Source organism: Molothrus ater, chromosome 14, assembly GCF_012460135.2.
Source record: "Molothrus ater isolate BHLD 08-10-18 breed brown headed cowbird chromosome 14, BPBGC_Mater_1.1, whole genome shotgun sequence".
NCBI lineage: Eukaryota > Metazoa > Chordata > Aves > Passeriformes > Icteridae > Molothrus > Molothrus ater.
Window position 1 is genome coordinate 10,989,876 of NC_050491.2, and position 19,000 is coordinate 11,008,875.

Below are 19,000 nucleotides of genomic sequence, written 5' to 3' on the forward strand. Positions count from 1 at the left end.
GCATTGCACCACAACCAAGCCTTTGCTCTGCCTGAGCGAGGCAGCTCCGAGGAGTAACTTTCTCTCTTTGGCTTATTTTTAATACAAGGCACACATACGATGCCCACAGGCCGAAGATGCCGGCAGCAGGCGGCTGCAGCCGGGGCCGGGCCGGGCAGGAGGAGCAGCCCCTGGCACCTCCTGGGCCTCGCTTCGTGAGGATCACCCGTCAAAGCGCTCAGAGCGCCCGGCGGGCGGGCAGGGGCCGCGCTGCGGAGCGGGCGGAGCGGAGCGGAGGAGCCGCGCCCCGGGGCGGGCCCGTGGGCGAGCCGCGCTCCGCCCCGGGTGGCGGCCGCAGGGCTGGCGGTGCCGCGGCGGCCGGAGGGTAAGGGCGGCCGGCCCGGGGAGCGGGACGCTGCCGGCGGAGGGCGCTCCGGGCCCGGGTGGGGCGAGCCAGGCCGCGGTGCTCGCTCCGCCAGGGAAAGTTGTCGCGGCTGCTGGGGTGGTTCCCGTTGGCTCCGCTGGGGCTGCCCGGAGCCCGCAGGCCTGCCGGGACGGGCGGGCCTCGCCTCCCTCCGCTCCGGTGCTGGGGGGAAGGCGGCGGGCTGGGCCGGGGGAGCCCGGCCCGTGCGGAGGGCGCGGCGGGCCTGGGCCTGGGCGTTCCTGGAGCGGGAACTGCCCGGCCCGGCCCGGCCTGGCCCGGCCCGGCTGCTGCGGCTCTCGGGCAGCCCGAGCTGGGTCCGCACCTGCCCGGGGCTCGCAGCCGGGGCGGGGCAGCGGGGACCCCGGCCGCGGCTCCCGCTGAAGCTGCCGAGGGCTGAGCCCTGCCCGCCGGGTGCCCTCGGCCGCCTGCCGGAGCTCGGGGGACTGCGGCCTTCAGTGGCTCCATGCATTGGTCTGGGGGTTTGTGTTATCCTCACCTCAGCGGTGCTCGGAGGGTTCGCTTCAAAACGCTCCTTTATTGCAATGTTCGTGAGAGCAGCGGCACTTCTGATCATCGCTCTTTTCAGTTAATTTTGCATAGAGCGGGCTAGATAAACTCATTTTTTAAAAATCAGTTTAAAGCTCTTCTCTAGACTTCTCCAAGTGAGTTTCTGGTAAGTGCTTGTCATAGAATCGCTAGGGTTGGAAAAGGCCTCTAAGATCACAGAGTCTAACCAGTAACATTTACCGTGTTTACTGCTGAAGGATACCCCCAAGTGCCATAGCCACAAACCATTTGTAGGCTTCCAGGGATGGTGTTTACAGCCTCTTCCAGTGCCTGATCACCATTTCAGTGAAGTTTTTCCTAATATCCGATCTAAACCTCCTCTGATGTAATGTGAGGCCATTCCCTCTCACATTACTTGAGGGAGGTGACCGACCCCCACCTGGATCCAGCCTCCTTTCAGGTGGTTGTAGAGAGCCATAAGGTCCCCCCAAGCCTCTTTTTCTCCAGGCTAAACAACTCCAGCTTTTTTCCCCTGCATGATGAACTCTGCTCCTGGGGATCAATACATACAGATGCCACATTGCATTAGCTTATAGTGCTCCTACATACCCACCTCTGCAGAGTTGAAGTATTTCCTCTGCCTTGAGCTTGCCTTCACCTCTGCTGGTGAGACTGCTCAGGGGCTACACTATCCATGAGAGCATGAAAAATAACCTAGGAAAATATGATTTTTTTTTCTCTTTAAGATAACCCTTTATCCTGACCTGGTTGATGGTATGGTCTCTGTTGTGATGGCCCAGGGCCTGGCATGAGTGACCAGCTGGGAAACTGGGGATGGTAAGAGCTGTTTGAGCTTGCAGTACAGTGAGCAAATTTGAAGGGTGCCTTTGGAACAATTATTCCCACTACTTGCATGTTGCTCATATGAACTATGTGAGTGTTTCAGTTAGATATTACCAGGTTGTTAATTTCTCACAGAAGTGTAAATTTGTTTTAAAGTATGAATTTAGGTTACACAATTTAGCGTGTTGTAAGATAAGGACAGTTCAGCCTTCAGTTATTGCAGTAAATCCTAGTGCAAGGGCAGATGTGTTCCAAAAGTTTTTACCATGGCAGAGTGGCAAAAAAGGAAATAATAATCTGATAAAGGGGTTGAAAGTCAAATTCCTTGTGATTTGTCACTTGCAGCAGTTAAGGCAGTGGCTTATTGATATGTCAGGGTTGATTCCAAAAGGCCATTCTCCTGAGCAGCAATTCAGTGGATCAGCCAGTACATAATTCTATGCCTTGTTCACAGTTATGTAGAGAGAAGTTTCTGATGCTTGAAGAGCTCCTGGCTCTGAGCACAAGTGGGGAAGAGCAGGGGTAATGGTGTGCACTAGCCAACCACTGTAGCTTACTCAGCTCTATGAAGAGAGTTTAGGGCTTTTAGGTGATTTATTGCATGTGGTTGCAGCTGTGATGGTGTAAGGATATAAATGAAAGAAGATTTGCAAGGGCAGGATAATATATCAGTTGGATTAATAGAAGATGCAGTTGCAAAACAGAACAAGAATTTTGTGTACACCAGGTGGTCTCCAGACTTGACATTCATATCTCTGCAGGTTGTAACAACAGAGTCCTGGAGGTTTTAGCCTGCTGCACCACAAATCTTAGTGGGTGGCAGAAGTTTGGCTGGCACTAACTTGGTGGAAAGCTTTTTATCTTAATGCACAGTGGGCAGAAAGGACTTTAGAGATCACTCACTGCTTCAGTTTTATAGAAAGTGATTGGGTATCTGCTTTGCTTATATGAGACACTGGAGGTGTGTCTGTGTACATACACAGATGTGTGAAGAGATTAATCCTGAGAGATTCAGTCGTGCCTGACAAACTTAAAATTAACTTACAATTAATTCTGGGTGCATTTGGCTGCAGTTCCCTAAGAGGAGTGATTCTGTGCCGTAGCTGCTGCTGCCACAGATTCCTGGTTATTTTATGTTAATGTTAATTGCACTAGCTTTTTCTTCAGTACATATGTGGGTTTTTTTCTTTGTCATTTTCAATAAAGTGTAGTCACCCTCTTTTATCAAACAGTCTCTGAGCTTGTCTTCCCTTGCACATGCTGAAAGCAAACAGGCATTTTTCAAGTAACAGTATAGTTTATAACCACTTCCCCAGGGCAGGCAGGTGTTCTGCGTCCCCAGGACAGCAGGGCTCCACCCTACAAAACAGTGACTTGGGAAGACAAACACCATCACTCCACATGCCCCCCTTCCTCCTCCTCCTCCAGCTTTATTGCTGAGCATGAGGCCGTATGGTCTGCGATATTCTTTGGGTCAGTTGGGATCAGCTGTCCTGGCTGTGTCTCCTCCCATTTCCTTGCTCACCCTCAGCCTCCTCACTGGTGGGGTGGGTGAGGAGCAGAAAAGGCCTTGGCTCTGGGTAAGCCTTGCTCAGTGATAACCCCTGAATTACTCTTGTAATACCTCTTAAATGGGACCCTCCTGCTAATCTGTAGGGGAGATTTGTTAAATTAAGAATTAGATCCAAATGATTAGTCTCTAGTTGTGTCCTTGGGGACAAACAATCATGTGATGCTGTTGTCTTGGCTGTGCTTATAAAGAAAACCCAAGAGTAGAAACTTTTTGAAGAGACAACTTTCTAACTGTGGGGATCAGCTGGGTGTGTGTAATTTATGGTTTTTTAAAACATGTTATTTAAGCAAACGACATTCCCTGTTAGCCGCATGTGATTCTTGATGACTGCTTATTATTAGCACTTCAAAAACTTACATCCAATTCCCCAGGATGCACAATGTAAAACAAGAGTCATCTAAATTGTCCCATATTGATAATTATCTAGAAAAAGACGTGGTGATGAAAAGAAGTTCAAGAGAGAAAAAGGAAAGCTAAGCACAAGAGGAGAGAAGAGAGGCAGATAGATGGAGATGAGGAACATCCCCCAAAGCAGCAGAAGGAACCAGCTGAAGAACAGCACTGGCCAGAGAATATGCCTGAATGGGAAGAAAGGAAATCCCTGCTAGCTCAGAGAAGAGTGGAGTCTGTCAGACTGCTTACAGTGCTGTTAAATCGAGTGAAAGTAAGACGATTTTAAAACGTATTTTAAACTTTTAAGGATATCTGTTAGAGCTTGAATAATTCACTAGACATTTGATATCTTGATGCTATTCAGGAGACTGCTTTGGGGCTGACTGGACACTGAGAAGGACCTGAGGTCCTTATTTTGTGACAATCTGTTCTCAGTCTTGCCCTGAGAGCATACATAGTGCATTTTCACCCAGAAACTTTGCCTTTGGTGCTTTTTCAAGACCTTGTCTTTACTGAGTAAAAAATAGGGCTGGAATGGCTGTTTTAGCTCTATTAGACTTGATCTAGTGTTGCAAGCAAGGAATTTTGGAGTGGGGACATAAGTGATACTCTCTCTGCTTGTTTTGGTCTCAGGTCTACAAGTGACTGAACTAAATTGGTGCAGATTATACCCTTTGGATTTCTAATAGCCTCTTCTTTTTTCTTGGCCAGCACTCATTACCAGGCTTATTTGATTCAGATAATGTCTTGAGAAAGTCAGCAGAGAAGTGATAAAAATTTGAGTGTTTTGCACACAGATTAATGTTTGCAAGTTTAATTTAGTGCTTTGGGCAAAAAAGGTTTCAAATGAAAACAGGGCTTTTAATTTCTAATATGGCTTTGTCTCCACTATTTGCAAAGAAAAATTTGCTTGCAGCTTTTAACAAGTGTGTAATGTAAAAGATTTCTAAAGGACTGTAATTTACTATGAGTTGAAGTCAGAGGCTACCCTTGCCATTCTGTGTGAATTTTAGGGCCCCGTTACATCTGACATTGGCCTTCTTTAATTACGAATGTGATGTGTTAAATAAATCTCTATTTTCTTGGTTTCGCAGTTGGCAAGTCAAAAAGTGGATCCTTCACTGGGTGTAAAGAAGGACAATTCATTTTCTGAAACAGCATTTAAAGACATACAGCAGGAGCTGATTAACTCCCTTTATCATACGCACAAAGAGCTGAAACGTGTGGAGTTTAAGTGCCCATTAGCCCCAAAAGGTAGTGCTTTATGCTGTGAGGAAGGAGATGTGAGTAACTTCCATGCACCTGCTTGTCACATAGTCAGGACAATTTTAAATGATGCCTCTGCAGCCCCCAGCTCTGATGGACTGCCTGGCAGAGATGTGTGCAACTCCTCCCCCAGAGGCTGCGCGCCCCTGCTGATCACGGTCACCCAGCACGGCAGGGTCATCCAACCTCTCCCTGGAAGGCACCACCCAGCCCTGGATGTAGTTCACACCCAGACAGTGTCTGAGGAAGATGATTGCAGAAAGCAAAAGGTTTATGAGACTGATGAATTCATCCATTATTTACTAAACTACTATCAGACACCACACTATGCACGTGTTTGCTTAGAGCCAAAAACCACTGTGAACAAGTCCCGGTGGAAGCGAGTGGTGTCTGATGATGGTGGTGGGTTTGACAGCAGCTTGAGTAACAAACATGGTCAGCACTTCAGAGAACTGAGTCCTGTACAAAACCTCCACAAGAGAAATTGTAGTAGTGATAGTAATTATAGCCTGGTGATCACTCTTGGGGAACTTGAGTCAACAGACAAAGTGTTAGAAAGCAAGGTCTATGGGGGCAAGCTTGCAAAAAAGCTGCAGGTGCAGAGGAATGACTCACTCACTGTTGATACTGTACCACATGCTGGACTGAATCATTCTTTGGAGTGCACTACTGTTACTCATAATGAGGAATTCAAACAAGAAGATGGTAAAGATGAAGGCACTGTACCATATGGAACATGTAGACCTGCTTGCAGATTAAAGGATTTGCTGGAAGAGATCAGTGATTCTGAGTGCTTTAGAGAGGCATGTGGCAGCTCAGTGAAGAGAGCAGAAAGAAGGTATGAAGAAATTTACAGCAGTTGTAATAAAGGGTGCTTGTCTGCAAGAGCTGGGGAAAGAGAATTACTGGTTTGCCATAAAAATGTAGCTCTGGAAGGTCAAGAGAAGGAAATCAGCCAATGTAACTCCTGTTCTAATTCTGTCCATGAGGGCTTGGCAAGGCAGTATGAACGTAAACTTAAAAAGTCATGCAAGAGGTCTAGTAGTAAATTAAGATATGAAGGAAAGAAAAGTGAGAGACAATCCAGGGAAAAGGAGAAAAATGCTCATAAAATGAAGAAAAAGCGAAAAAAGCTTTCTTCTAATCTTTTATCTGATGAATGTGGCTTTTCAGAGACGGACAGTTGCATGCAGCTGGAGTCGCTCAGAAAGATACAGAGAAAATGTAAGAAAATGTTGCACAAAAAAGTGAAATTCAAGACACATCACACCTCTATGGCAGAACCAGATGTTACCCCTCATGATGGCTCACCCCTTCAGGAGACCCTCCAGAGGAGAGGTGAGAGAGGGGGACACCACAGCTAAGGGGACTCAATTTGACAGCTCTGTGCTGGTGAGGTTGCCACAGTTCTTACAGTGATGAATGGTTTTTGATTTTAAAAGGTGTAAGAATGGCATTAAAAAAAAATCAGTGCAACTTCTCTGCAATTAAGGTTTTGTTCAGTTTAGCTCTGAAACATGCAGCTGCAGCTCAAGAGTAGTATTTGTCTAATTAACTTAGCACAGTATCTGTCCTGGGCATTAGCAGATAGTGGTTATTCTGGTAACAACATGCATGGTAACAACATGCTTGAGACAACTAAAACACTGATAGACAATTCAGTGTGTGGCTCAGCTGTGTAGGAAGTACTGTCTCAGGTGAGTAAATTTTTACACAGCTAAAATACATCTGATGTTCATACAGGATTGCTACTTGCTGTTCTTACAGCCTTTTTTACAATTTGCTGTGCTTCCAGTTGGTTGGTGGATACCCTTAGAGCCTGACAAACTCATTTCAAGTAACTTTTTCTTATCTACAGGAGATGAGAGGAAATTAATGTTGAGAAGAGAGATGGATGCAGATGTCAGAGGATGCCCTCTATTTCCTCTTGAGATAATTCAGACAAACCCCTTCTCAGATACTTTCTGTGGAGGAGAGCCCAGAAGAGGATGCTGAACAGCTACTGTATTATAGCGCTGAAGTTTTTATAAACAAGTGGGAGAAGAAAGCCCTTTGATCATTAAAAGAAATATGAACTACTGGGTTGGTTTTTGATTTTTTTTTTTACATAATTCCTTTGGTTAGAATATCTAACTGGTGAAGCAAGCCACAGAAGCAGAATTTGTGTTTGCCTTTTGGATAACTTCTGGACCAAAACTTTCCCCAGAGCCAGAACAAACTTTCATGGACTAGTGGCTAAAGAACTTAAAAGGACACAGACTGAGATCTTGGAGCATTACACTTTGATTGAATGCAGAGAATCATGTAAATTACAGTATTTACTAATAATGAGTCATTAGGAGAAAACCTAATTGTCAGTCTTAGAGCAAGCATATGAAGTGCTTCCTCTATCAGATTGTTATATTGGTGGGACTGGAAGGTGGGGGGGGACATTTATACTCAATTTTAAGAAGTAATAGATTTCCAAATGTGAAAAAAGTCCCATCTTCTGGAAAAACCACACTAGAAGAATCCTTGTTTTCTATTCACAATTCTAGAGGTGTTTCTGAAAACTTGCTGGCTTTTGGAGGATTTCACTGAACTTATGCTTGGTGTAGTGCTCCCAGGAATCTGAATGGTTGTCTAAGCAAAGCTCTGGGTGTTAGATAATGAAAGGGCAGTGCATCTCAGCCTGCTGACAGTCCCCATGTAAATGCAGATTGACAGTTCACAAGATTTTGAAGGCACGTATAGTGAGGTAGCTGTTTAGTATGAGTTTGCCTACAAATGCTTTCCAGAGGAATTGTGAAATGTTGTCAGAGTTGTGCTGCATGTAAGATAAAAATGGGAAAATGCAGTCTAGGAGCTTGAATTATATCCGTATTTATTCATCTGGCTATATCTAGAAGACAGCCACAATTGCTTTTGGACGAAGTCCCTTAGCAAGGTACAGAGTTGAAGTTCAATACACTGATTATTACAGCTTTCATTTTATTATGCTTTATTTATTACGTGTCAGTAGACAAAGTTAATGTGAAAATGTTGCCTTCATTACATAAGATCTTACCCATGTTTGTAACTTCTGCTCTAATAAATAGTAATAAAAAAGAATAATTGTAATTGCTCGTGGTAGATAGATTTTCCCCCAGTCTTCAATTCTGGTGATTCCTACAGGCTTCTAAGCCAGGTTTTATCAGTCTTTCTGTTCCTATGTTCAGATGTTGAGTGCCTTTTCAGGGTCATGAATGACAAATGGTTGCTACTCAAAGTAGTGTTAATCTATTACTTTAATCTAAAAAAATGTTATTTTCTTGACAGAAATATTTTTGACTATTTTGGAGAACCTTTATGCCCCTCTTAAGTCTCCCCTTTAGTATTTTATACAGCTATAATGAAGAGGGACTATTATATTTGGTGACCATGTAAAATGTTTTCAGTTGCACTGATGTGACATACCTAGGGTGTTTTCTCTATATGCAATATTTGCAGATTAAAGATAACAAAACCTCCCCCTTTGTCAATCTATACAACACAGTTTTATGTCCATGAGTACCCATTTCCCATGAGACAGGCCTTTTGGTGACAGGTGAGGAAGGAACTAAAGATTTCCTTCAGTGTAAATTTCTATGTTTTATCAACATGCTGTCACAACAACCAATAACAAATAAATATTCCATTCCTGTAATTGCTTCAGGCATTCACCTGTATTGACTGAAATTGATAGAGGATTTGCTTTGTCTCCCAAGTCCTCATTCCATGTAAAGCATTGTTAGTTAATAAAATATGCATGCACTTTAAAATGTGAGACATCATTGTAATCTTCACACCCAAAGAGAACTTCTGTGTTTCCTATTTGACATTATTTAGAACCTGATTTCAGGTGTTTAAATAATAATTTCACTTTTCACAAAATCATAGAATGGTTTGGATCAGGACCTTAAAAACCATCTTGTTCCAACCCCCATGCCAAGGGACAGGCACCTTCCACCTGCTCCAAGCAGTGTCCAGCCTGGTCTTGAGCACTTCCAGGGATGGGGCATCCAGTTTCTCCTGGCAGCCTCTGCCACAGCTTCCCCACACTCACAGGGAAGAGTTTCTTTTTCCTGTCAGCACATTTAATATGAACCCCACCTTTTCATACACTGGACTACTTAATATGATTTTATTATCCTGAAGCCTAATCTTTAAAGATACATGTAACAGCTTGCTTTAAAACTTTTAGAATGCATGGCTTTGTAGATTGGATTTTAGTTGTTATAGATACAAATGTCACATCCCACGCATGAAAGTTACAGAATGTTTTGGCAATTAAAATATTTATTAGATGAAAAGATGCATTAAAAGCAGTGTTTATATAGTTCAGCAATGGAAATGTAAAACATTTCTGGTATAATTTCACACCTTTCAGTTTGAACCTGACCTGTGCTGTTGTGCTCAGCTGCTGTTTCAAGAGGCTGCATGCTTTTTATTGAAACACTGTTTACTCTGACATGTATGAAGTTGAGCCTGAGACTGCAGATCTTGCTATCAAATCTAATTTTCTGTACAGAACTAGCGAAAATGCCTCCTCATAGAGCTGGTATGAAGAGAAGTGGGCTGAACAATGCTTTGTTACTTAAAGTACGTGACCTGTGGGTAGTATGTACCTTGTGCTGAATGCTGAAGCCAAAATCCTACAGGCTGGTTTGAAAGCAGAAGTACACAAGGCCCATTATTAAATCAGTCCATCTGCTTGAAATACAATACAGCAATTATGATATAAAGCCTTTTCTTCTTAATCCAGGGATTCCAGGCAATGCATAGAAATGCCTCACCTTTCATAAAACCCCTTACATAATTTTCAACAGAAGCATTCAATACTGAACTTCTTTTTTGTTTAACTGAAACAGCAGGAAGTAAGAGCTAATAAAGGTGATTACAGGCAGGTGAAGCCGAGGTGAAAGAATATCTGAATTTTACAAAGCAGTTAACAGTATGGTTGAAAATAAGATACGACTCAATTGTTTTGATTTGTCCTGGAATAGATCTTTGTGACAGGTGTTGGACACGTCACATGAGGGAGATTAGTGATATTGTCTGCCTTGAATTGGTCATCCTGTCCTGCCTGGTTAATGTACAGCCTGATAAGCTGCCATGGTTCTTTTTGCATAGTCATTGCTGCCAGTCACTGTTGAAGGAAGGGTTCAAGTTGTAATGAACAGACTAAAAAAGAAGCTAAACCCCATCCATTTTCTTCAACACTTTGGAAAGAAGTAAAACCCATGCCTGCTGCTTTATGGACATCTTTTGTGACACACTTCTCCTTTCACAAGAAATTTTCTCCTTTCCTTGAAAAAGTAACACTCTTACCAAAGTGTCATACCTCCTCCCAAGAAGTATAACAATGAGCTTTGTCTTGTGTTACTGCATGTTTTCGGCATAATTTTTGTTGCTATTTTTCTTTGTGATGCATAATGTTCTGATGTACAGACTAATCCTTAAAAATAGTTTTCAGTTCCTCAGAAGATGTTACAGAGTAACTTTAGAGTCAGGTGGTTGAGTCCACTCAGGTTACAGTCTTCCAAAGCTCCAGCTTTTGCTCAGTATTAACAATTACTTGGGGTTTTTTTTCTGCAATAGAGCATGTTCTCTATTTAATATTCTGTCAAAATTTTACTAGCAAACTGCATTTACAAGCATTCCATTAGAACATATTTTACTCAATCTATGCATTGGATAATGTGACAGATCAGAGAAAGACAATATAAAACTTGAAACATTAGGGGAGTATTAAATATAATAATAAAATATAACATTTGGTTGCAGTAAATAAAAACAAACTCCACCGTTATGCAAGAGTATTTTATTTTCTGCCTTAAACAAATAAAAGCCCATTTCCAATTTGAGGTAAACCATTAGTAGTAGTTTGCAAAGAGTATGAATGTCTCTAAAAATAAAACAGCAACACAAAGGTCATGACAAGGCCTGTGTGTGTCTCCAGACCTTTGTCAGGTAGTTCATACAGTACCACTTTACACAACTCTGGCTCAAACAACCTTGCTCTTCATTGGAAGGCCCAGTGCAACCAAAAGGAAATCCCAGGACGGTGTTGGGACTGAGGGAGAGTCAGTTGTCCTCACCACAGATGTTCTCAGGCACTTTAATATGTTGTGTCAACTCGTTTATGAAAGCTGCTGTTGTGCAACACACTCTACTTCGGAACACTTCTGCCTAGTTTGCACCTTCCCACCCAGGACTCAGTTCATCCTTTTGGGCATGTTGCCAAATTGAAACAACCAGACAGTCGAGTCAGAGAAATGAAACAGAGGGAACTACACCAGACAGGCACCCTGGACATTCTGCACTAGCAGAATCACCTGGACAATAAACAAGTTCACAAATGATCAGGAGATTGTTAGTTATCTTGGAATTTTTAAGTTTTACAGAAGTATTTTGGATGATGAACATTTACATTTTTCCTTGGTCATATCCATTTATCCAGCCCTCTCTGGTAGGAGGAGGTCACTTAGAAAAAAACCTAATAATTAAGCATAGAGGTAAGCCAAGAGAGCAAATAAGTAAAAAGCAACTCAAAGGTCAGGTCCACAGGTATAGCACTGCTGGTTATGCATGAGATTGTGTCATTTCTTTGAATGGCAACATTCCAAACCAACAAAGGCCTCAATGCAGAAACAGCTTACACTGTTTTACTTCGTACAGGAAACTTCTGTAAGTTACATTGACCAGTAATGTTTTTTCTGCTAGGTAAAGGTGCATGTACAAGAGCACTTGCTAATCATGCCATACCAGCAACTTCTTGGTTTTTAGGCCTAGGAATCAAGAGCAGCTGATCTTCCATGTTTAATATAATTCCATTAACATTCATAGGAGCACTTTTTGCTGAGAAGAAAATCAAATGAACAATAGTCAAGTCACACTCCATGGTGTACCTTTAGGGATACCTAGTTCCACTCATTATCTAAACTTTTGTAACACTATAAATGTACTTTAAAAGTGAACAGAGAATATTAGTCTATGCAGAATTATGCATGTTGAATACATCAAGCATTCATCAGTCTTTATTAAATACTTAAAAGTGATTTAACCTCAAAAAATTCCTAATCTTTTTTAAAAGCAGTTAGTGTTTCATCTGTAAATCACTAATGCAATGACTCAAAAGCCAAATTATCTTACATAATAATGAATTACACTGCACAACAAATAAGTACGATGCTTTGTGAACAAACAAAATATAGTCCCTTTTCTAAAGGAATTACAACCCAGGTAAGATCTGTCAGATCCTGCAGAAGCTAACACAAAAGAAGATTTAGTGGTGTTTGTGTTGCATATGTGAAATGAGTCATGTGCTTGTCTCCACAGTGATAGGTTGATAATGAAAAACTTGATTCCAACCTATTTTGCACTAAGGGGTGATAGCAGGAAAACAGTCCTTTATTGCCAAAATTGCAGTTTACTTTTGCACAGATATTTGTCATGCATACTTCTTATGTGGGTTTAAAGGAAGACAGATCATAGACCTTAAGAACCTTCCCACTGAATTTGAAAAGGAAATCTTTGAAAAGAAACCATTCACTGTACCTCTGGACCTTTTGTAAGCCTTGCTGCTGCTGCACCTTGTGAAACAGAAGTGGAATGTTACAATTGATCCATTATGGTTCAAAAATAGATTGTTCCACACTGCAGTATCTACTCTTTCTTTGCATCCTGGGCATCTTTCTCGTCTTCATCAGAGTAGACAGTGGGTTCCTCCCCCTCCTTCAGCAGCTTACCAACATGATGATACTTAACTGGGGAAAAAAAAACCAACCAAGTAATTTTCTGTCCTGAAGAGACACGTTTATAAACTCCTCCAACTGTTTTCTGAATGAATAGGATAGCTATATTTCAATAAAAGAGCTCTGAGCAACTTGTTCCAAACACTGGGGGAAAGGAGAAAAGCTAAGATCAACTACTACCTGAACTACTATTACTGCTGTCATAAGAATCATGTGAAGTGAATGTAACTCCCATTTTATTGCCTAAACCAAAAGATGAATAAACACAAACTGAGGGAACCACCCAGCCAAGGAAACAGAATCCTGGATTAGATTATTTCTCTTGCCAATGTTAAAACCAACGGCACTGTTAGAATATTTACATTATTAAACATGCACATACATATGTGCACACATACACAGCTTGGAAGGGGTTTTATTTTTTGTAATGTGTATTACAAATATTCAATAGGACAGAAGGGAGATAATTTCTCCCAAAGATAGAGATGGGTCTGTTATCTGATTATGTGATTAAGCCTCTGATTTATTTTCTATCTCCTTCTGAGCATGTAAAAATGCCAAGACATGTAAGGACTGAGAACTATATTATGTTGCCTATCTGTCAACTTCAACAAAGCAAAAGAACCCCCTGATTTCAGGTATTTCAGACTAGCAATGTTGTTATAACAATTTAAAGCAACTATTTGCCATATTTAATAGCAACACTAATAAAAACAGTGGACTTCACTGTCAGTCCTGATGCTTAACACTTGCAAAGGTAGATTTTAACACTAGCTGAAGTCATACATTTGATAGCACAGTTCTGGTTTCTGCAACAAGCTTGTTAGCATAATAAACCAGCCATTCAGTGTGGCGTGATCAACAGTCTTAATTAAAACAGGAAGAGGGCCAAAATAGTAGGGGCACATCAGGTCAGGATGGAGATTTCTAATGACATCAAGTGGAGAAAACCCCATTGTAGCTGGTTATAGTAAATCTTTCAACACTAGATTTAAAAAGAAAACATATTTTATTTCCACTATACTAGTGACTGGTATATGCAATTTCCATCATTTATACATATATATACACATATATACGTATATATATATATATATATATATATGTATATATATATATATATATGATGCTTCCAGCTGGTTACAGCCTTTTAACTATTGCTTCCCCTATTACCAGTGAATGACTTCTTTGTAAATAGGTTTAAAATTGCTTACAAGTGAATTGTGACTCCCAGTCCCTCAAGGTCTCTTGCTGTGTAGCGTTGAGGTCAGAGAGGTCATCATAGGTATCCCTCAGTGCCTCCTTATCCAGGCAGAAAGTGGCAAGACCTCGGGATGCATCTCTTCCAGCAAAAATCCATAAGGGCCCTCTTTGAAATAAAAACATAAGCAGCATTATTGCAGAGGCAATGGAAACTATGTTATCTTCATGAATCAGAGTCCCCAAACTAAAACAGGTGATGAGTTTCTACCATGAGCCATGCACCAGATGCCTGAAGTTTCTGAAATGCTTTAAAGTTTTATTCTAATTGGTAATAAGAGAAAACAGAGGAAGAGGACAAGAAACAAAATAATGGAGAAGGATACTGAGGTTTGCTGAAACATCAGGACAATGAACCACACAATGGTGCATGGCATATATAAACAGGGTAAGGATAAGCATACAGACTGGGACACACATCCTTAGAATAAGGAACAGAGGAAGGATTTCTATGTCTGGGGTGAAAAGAAAATTTTCTAATGGATACTTCTGATTTGAGATGAAAGGATGGCTTGACAGAAAATATAGTGGAACTACGAGAAATTACCAAGTTGGAGGAAACATCTATTAAAACAAAATGTAAGATGAACTCAAATGATCAAAACATTAAACTCACAGTAGATAAGAGACATCAAGATAAACTCTTGCTAAACTTCATTAATGATTGACTTGCTTGCATGACAAGCCAAAAATTGAGATACTGCATGTTCAACTAGACATTCAAAGTTCTTCTAAAAGGAGCTTAAAGAAGTTAGATGTGAACTCTGGTTATTGCAGAGCACATGCCAACTTCCAGAGTGTGCTTTTTCCTAAATTAATCAAAAGAATCTTATTTTTCCATTAAAATGAAAATCAAACTAGCCAGACATTGTGATGAGCCATTCAGCAATTACCAAATCAGATGCAACAGACAGCTTTTACTGTTATCAAGGAAGGCAGCATCTAAAGCTTGGACCTTATGTCAACTGGATTTTAGGTTGAACAAATACAGAACTGCACATCTAACTCACTGTACATATCATCCTGACTGCTGCACAATGCAAAGTTACAGCCTGGCATCATTCAGTGACAGTCTCGTCTATGTCTGGCCCAAAAGCAGTAACTGATAACACTTCCAAAAACATGATGTCTCCTGCATTTTTCTCCTTGTCTCTTAAGTAGCACTGGCAGCTCACTACTGCAGCTACCAGGCTGTCTGGAGAGCTCGAGAGTGGTTATGCCAGGCAGATCCTGGTACAAATCAGCAAGCCTCAGTGACAGTTTTAACAGGCGGTCTCTGATAAAAATAAAACCCCATGGCCGCATGGAGGTGATAAAACTCTTTCATCTGGGTCCACATAGTCCCAACCACCTCATCACAGGCTGCTCTACGAGCATAGGTTATTCAATCTTTGCACGTTTGAACTATGCTCCTGGTAGAAAGCTGTTTTAATCTAAATTGCCAACTATTTAGTATAAATATTATGCAATAGCGTGATAGACACTGAAAGTTGGGAATGGAATGTCAACACTGAGAGAATACTTCGCTTCTGCTGCCTGCCATCAGGCGAAGGCAACCCAGGCCGACAAAGCCGCCCAAACTCTTATGGTACGTGTAGCCTGCCAGGGGCAAACACCGAGAATAATGAAACAACGTAAAGTGGCAAAGCCGGAGTTTCTACAGCACCGGGACCCGACTCCGCCCGGGCGGCAGCAGTCACCCTGCCCGCCGCTCACCGGCTCGCAGAGGCGCGCAGCCTTCCCGGCGCCAAGCACCGGCCGAGCCCTTCCAAAGCTCCGCATGGGGACCGGGGTGGGGTGAGCGCTGATCCCCGCCGAGGGAAGGCGCTCCCGGCCAGCACCGGCCCTGACCCGCCCGCGCTTCCCCGGCCGGTGGCCCCGGGCACAGCGTGCGGAGAGCCCGGGCCGGGCCCGCCCCGCAGCCCCCGCCCTCACCGGGCCCGTAGAACTTCCTGGCGCGGGTCACGTCGAAGACTTTGCCGTTGACGGCCATGAGGATGCGCGGGTCGCTCACGCCGTCGAAGGGCCGCAGCTGCTCCAGGGTGAAGTCGCGGCGCTTCATCTTGGGCAGCGGCGGCGGGTCCGCCTCGCCCGCGGGCGCCGCGGGCCGCTCGCCCCGCAGGATCTGGTAGAGCAGGAAGAGGCAGAGGCCCAGCAGGCTCAGGTTGAGCGGGGAGCCCACGATCTCCAGCAGCAGCCCTCCGCCCTCGCCCGCCGCCGCCTCCTCGCCGGCCACCGCCACCTCCTCGCGGGCCATGGCGCTGCACTGTGCGACGGCTCCGCGGGCTCGGAGCGCGCAGCGCGGCACGGAGCTCGGAGCTCACCCGGCCCGGCGGGGCGGACCGAGGGGCGGGCGGTGGGCGCGGCGGGGCTGAGGCGCGGGCGCGGGGCCGCCCCCAGGCCGGGCCGGGCGGGCTCGGCTGGGAGGGCCGGGAAGGCCGGGCGGGCTCGGCTCGGCGGCTCGGCGCCCACCGCCGGCGCTAGGTGGTGGTGCGGGACCGGCCGTGGCCGTGGCTGCCCGGCCGCTGCTCCCAAGGTCGGGTCAGGCCAGGCCGCTGCGGCGGCACTCGGTTGCACAGAAATGCCGGAAAAAATAACCTCGGGGTGGCGTTAGAGCCGTGTCGAGGCTGCCGCGATGCGCTGTGCGAACCGCCCTGCTGGATGGAGGATGGAGGCAGGCTCAGCTCCGCGCTGCCAAACACTGAGACAGGAGGCAGCGGGCAGAAACTGATGCACTGGAAGTTCCACCTGAACACGAGGAAAACTTCTTTACTATGCAGTGATTACACAATGGAACCGATTGTCCTGAGAGTTCGTGGAGTGTCCCTCACTGTAGGATTCAAGAGCCATGTGGATGCAATCCTGTGCCTCTGTGCTGACCCTGCCTGAGCAGGGAGGTTGGACCCGCTGACCACCATAGTCCCTTCCAACCTGACCCGTTCTGTCACTCCCTACACTCTCTCCACCTGTGCACATCTTCGCTTTCTTGGCAAGGCAGTGACTTTTCCGAGTACTCTAGAAATGTCAGACTTAACATAGAAGAAAAGGGAAGAAGTTACCCAACTTCTGGGTTTTTCTCATTCAGGTATTACCTCCAGGCCCCACAAAACTACAGAAGCAGCAACCATGATGTACTAACATAACATAAAAAATAAAATTATCCTGTCACAGAGTTCTGTATCCATGTTTCTTTTCAGTGGAGGCTTTGGTGAATTAAAACTTAAGCTGAAGGAAATACTAACTTGGATGTATCGACTTGGTGTGGTGTTCATATGGTGGAGCAAATGGAGCCCCAAATACAGGTACAATATGACTGGTGACATCTGCTCCTTAGAATCAAGTGTGAGAAAGCACAAAGTGATGCTTTGGGTCTGACTAGTTGCCACTGCAAATTTTGTCCTTCAAAAAGAACACAAGCCAATGCCCTGCCAGAGTATCGTCATTGTCTCTACACGAGTCAGTACCTCAGGGTACACGTAGAGAAGAAATGCAGTGTACCAGCCTTGATCACAGAATCATTAAGGCTGGAAAAGACTGCTGAGATCACCAAGTGCCAACCTGATCTCCCATTATAGCTTGGCAGATGGTTCATATCCCTGCTTCAGGGGAAGCAGGCAGCTTTTACTGAACCTGGCCCTGGGACACGGAGTTACAGAAAACTGAAAGAAGTGCACTTCGTTTACTTTCTAATTCTCAGAAGGAATATTTTTAATAATAATAATAATTCTCAATAACAACAACAACAACAACAACAACAACAACAATAATAATAATAACAATAATAATAATGAATATTTTAAACCCTGTGGGTCACTGCAGATATGGATAATATTTTGTGATACACGCAAGGACTTTGACTGCTAAGATGTTTAGACACGTTGGCTCTTGGTGTTTGGTTCCACCTGCTGTCTCCTTTTGGAAGCTCCTTGTTTTATAGATCTGCATTTGAACTTAGATCTCTCCTGTTGTGGTATGCACTGACTTTTGCTTCCACCTGCTGCGTAACTTGAAAAACTCCTTGTTTCATTGATCTGACAGCTGAGATTTGTACTTGTTAATAAAGTAGCTCTGCATTTTGACCCTATTTCAGATACTAGAGAAATCTCTAAAACTTCAGAATTATTCAAATTCTGAAGCTATATTACCTAGTTAATTCTGCTCAGTGTAGACCTGACATTGTTACACTTCATTGTGTTGCTATTATGTTGTAGAGGAATAGATGTAGAAAAAAGGAAGAAATTTGGAGGGATATTTTACATTTTTTTTCAACAGCGACTCCAAGACTCCAAAACAATGCCAGCCCTGAATCTGACCTTGAACCAGACACTAATCTGGGAAAAGAAGCTTTGTTTATGCCTAATATCCAAGAGAAACGATTCAAGAACAGTTCATTCTTAGATTAAACAGGGCCAGGAAACATTGCCAAGATTGATAGAATCTCAAGTTATTTGCCATGCAAGTGCTGGTACTGGAAGTGGCCCAACTTTTCAGCTCTTTATAAAAAAATTCATATGCTTTAGAATGCATCTTAAGCAAAAAATAAGAACAGATATTTAGAGATAAAAGGGTATGAATAAATGATAATACATCGGTTGGAAATACCTTAATTCATGAACCTTTTATTATGCATTTCCCTCTGGCAAGCCTACTTGGCAATTCCTTTAAGCAGAACTGAGGTTCTAGTCAGAGAGGAGTTGGCCCCAGCTCTAGTTAAGCACCACTGGCATTAGCTTTGCTCCCACACAGGTTTCCCTCTCCTTTCTATAGACAACAATAGCTTTCTCCTTGAAACTGTTCTGCTTGCATCTATGAGATGGTTGATGGCCTCCAGCACAGTGTTCTAGCATAATGCTCTCTTCTTATTCATTGAAGAAAACACTGGAACTCAGACAGGTTTCATATCCTTGCAAGTCAGGATACTTCAAACAGTTTTAAAATACTCCTACTTGTATTTTTTAATAAGCAGCATTGATCTGTTAGAAATGAAGATAAATTAGTTCT

The 19,000-nt window shown here is 43.5% G+C and overlaps 2 protein-coding genes across 6 annotated transcripts; one reads left to right on the forward strand and one right to left on the reverse strand.

Annotated features, from left to right (window-relative positions):
• Positions 1–294: 294 nt before the first annotated feature.
• LOC118698512 (A-kinase anchor protein 17B) lies at positions 295–8,764 on the forward strand. Of its 5 annotated transcripts, XM_036401845.1 has the most exons (6): positions 378–1,076; positions 1,657–1,747; positions 3,754–3,990; positions 4,814–5,823; positions 6,159–6,323; positions 6,844–8,764. In XM_036401845.1, exons 3-5 carry the CDS (start codon positions 3,901–3,903, stop codon positions 6,211–6,213), a joined length of 1,155 nt encoding a protein of 384 aa, XP_036257738.1. In that variant the 5' UTR covers positions 378–1,076; positions 1,657–1,747; positions 3,754–3,900; the 3' UTR covers positions 6,214–6,323; positions 6,844–8,764. The 5 variants fall into 5 exon arrangements, with proteins under 5 accessions (XP_036257736.1, XP_036257735.1, XP_036257738.1 ...); XM_036401842.2 differs by lacking the exon at positions 378–1,076 and adding an exon at positions 313–364 and having other exon boundaries at positions 4,814–6,323; XM_036401841.2 differs by having other exon boundaries at positions 405–1,076; positions 4,814–6,323.
• Positions 8,765–10,791: 2,027 nt separating this feature from the next.
• On the reverse strand, positions 10,792–16,334 carry PGRMC1 (progesterone receptor membrane component 1). Its single transcript, XM_036401846.1, has 3 exons — positions 15,929–16,334; positions 13,954–14,106; positions 10,792–12,751 (listed from the first exon to the last, which is right to left on the reverse strand). The coding sequence occupies exons 1-3, from the start codon at positions 16,254–16,256 to the stop codon at positions 12,651–12,653; spliced, it is 582 nt and encodes a 193-aa protein (XP_036257739.1). The 5' UTR covers positions 16,257–16,334; the 3' UTR covers positions 10,792–12,650.
• Between the last annotated feature and the right edge of the window lie 2,666 nt (positions 16,335–19,000).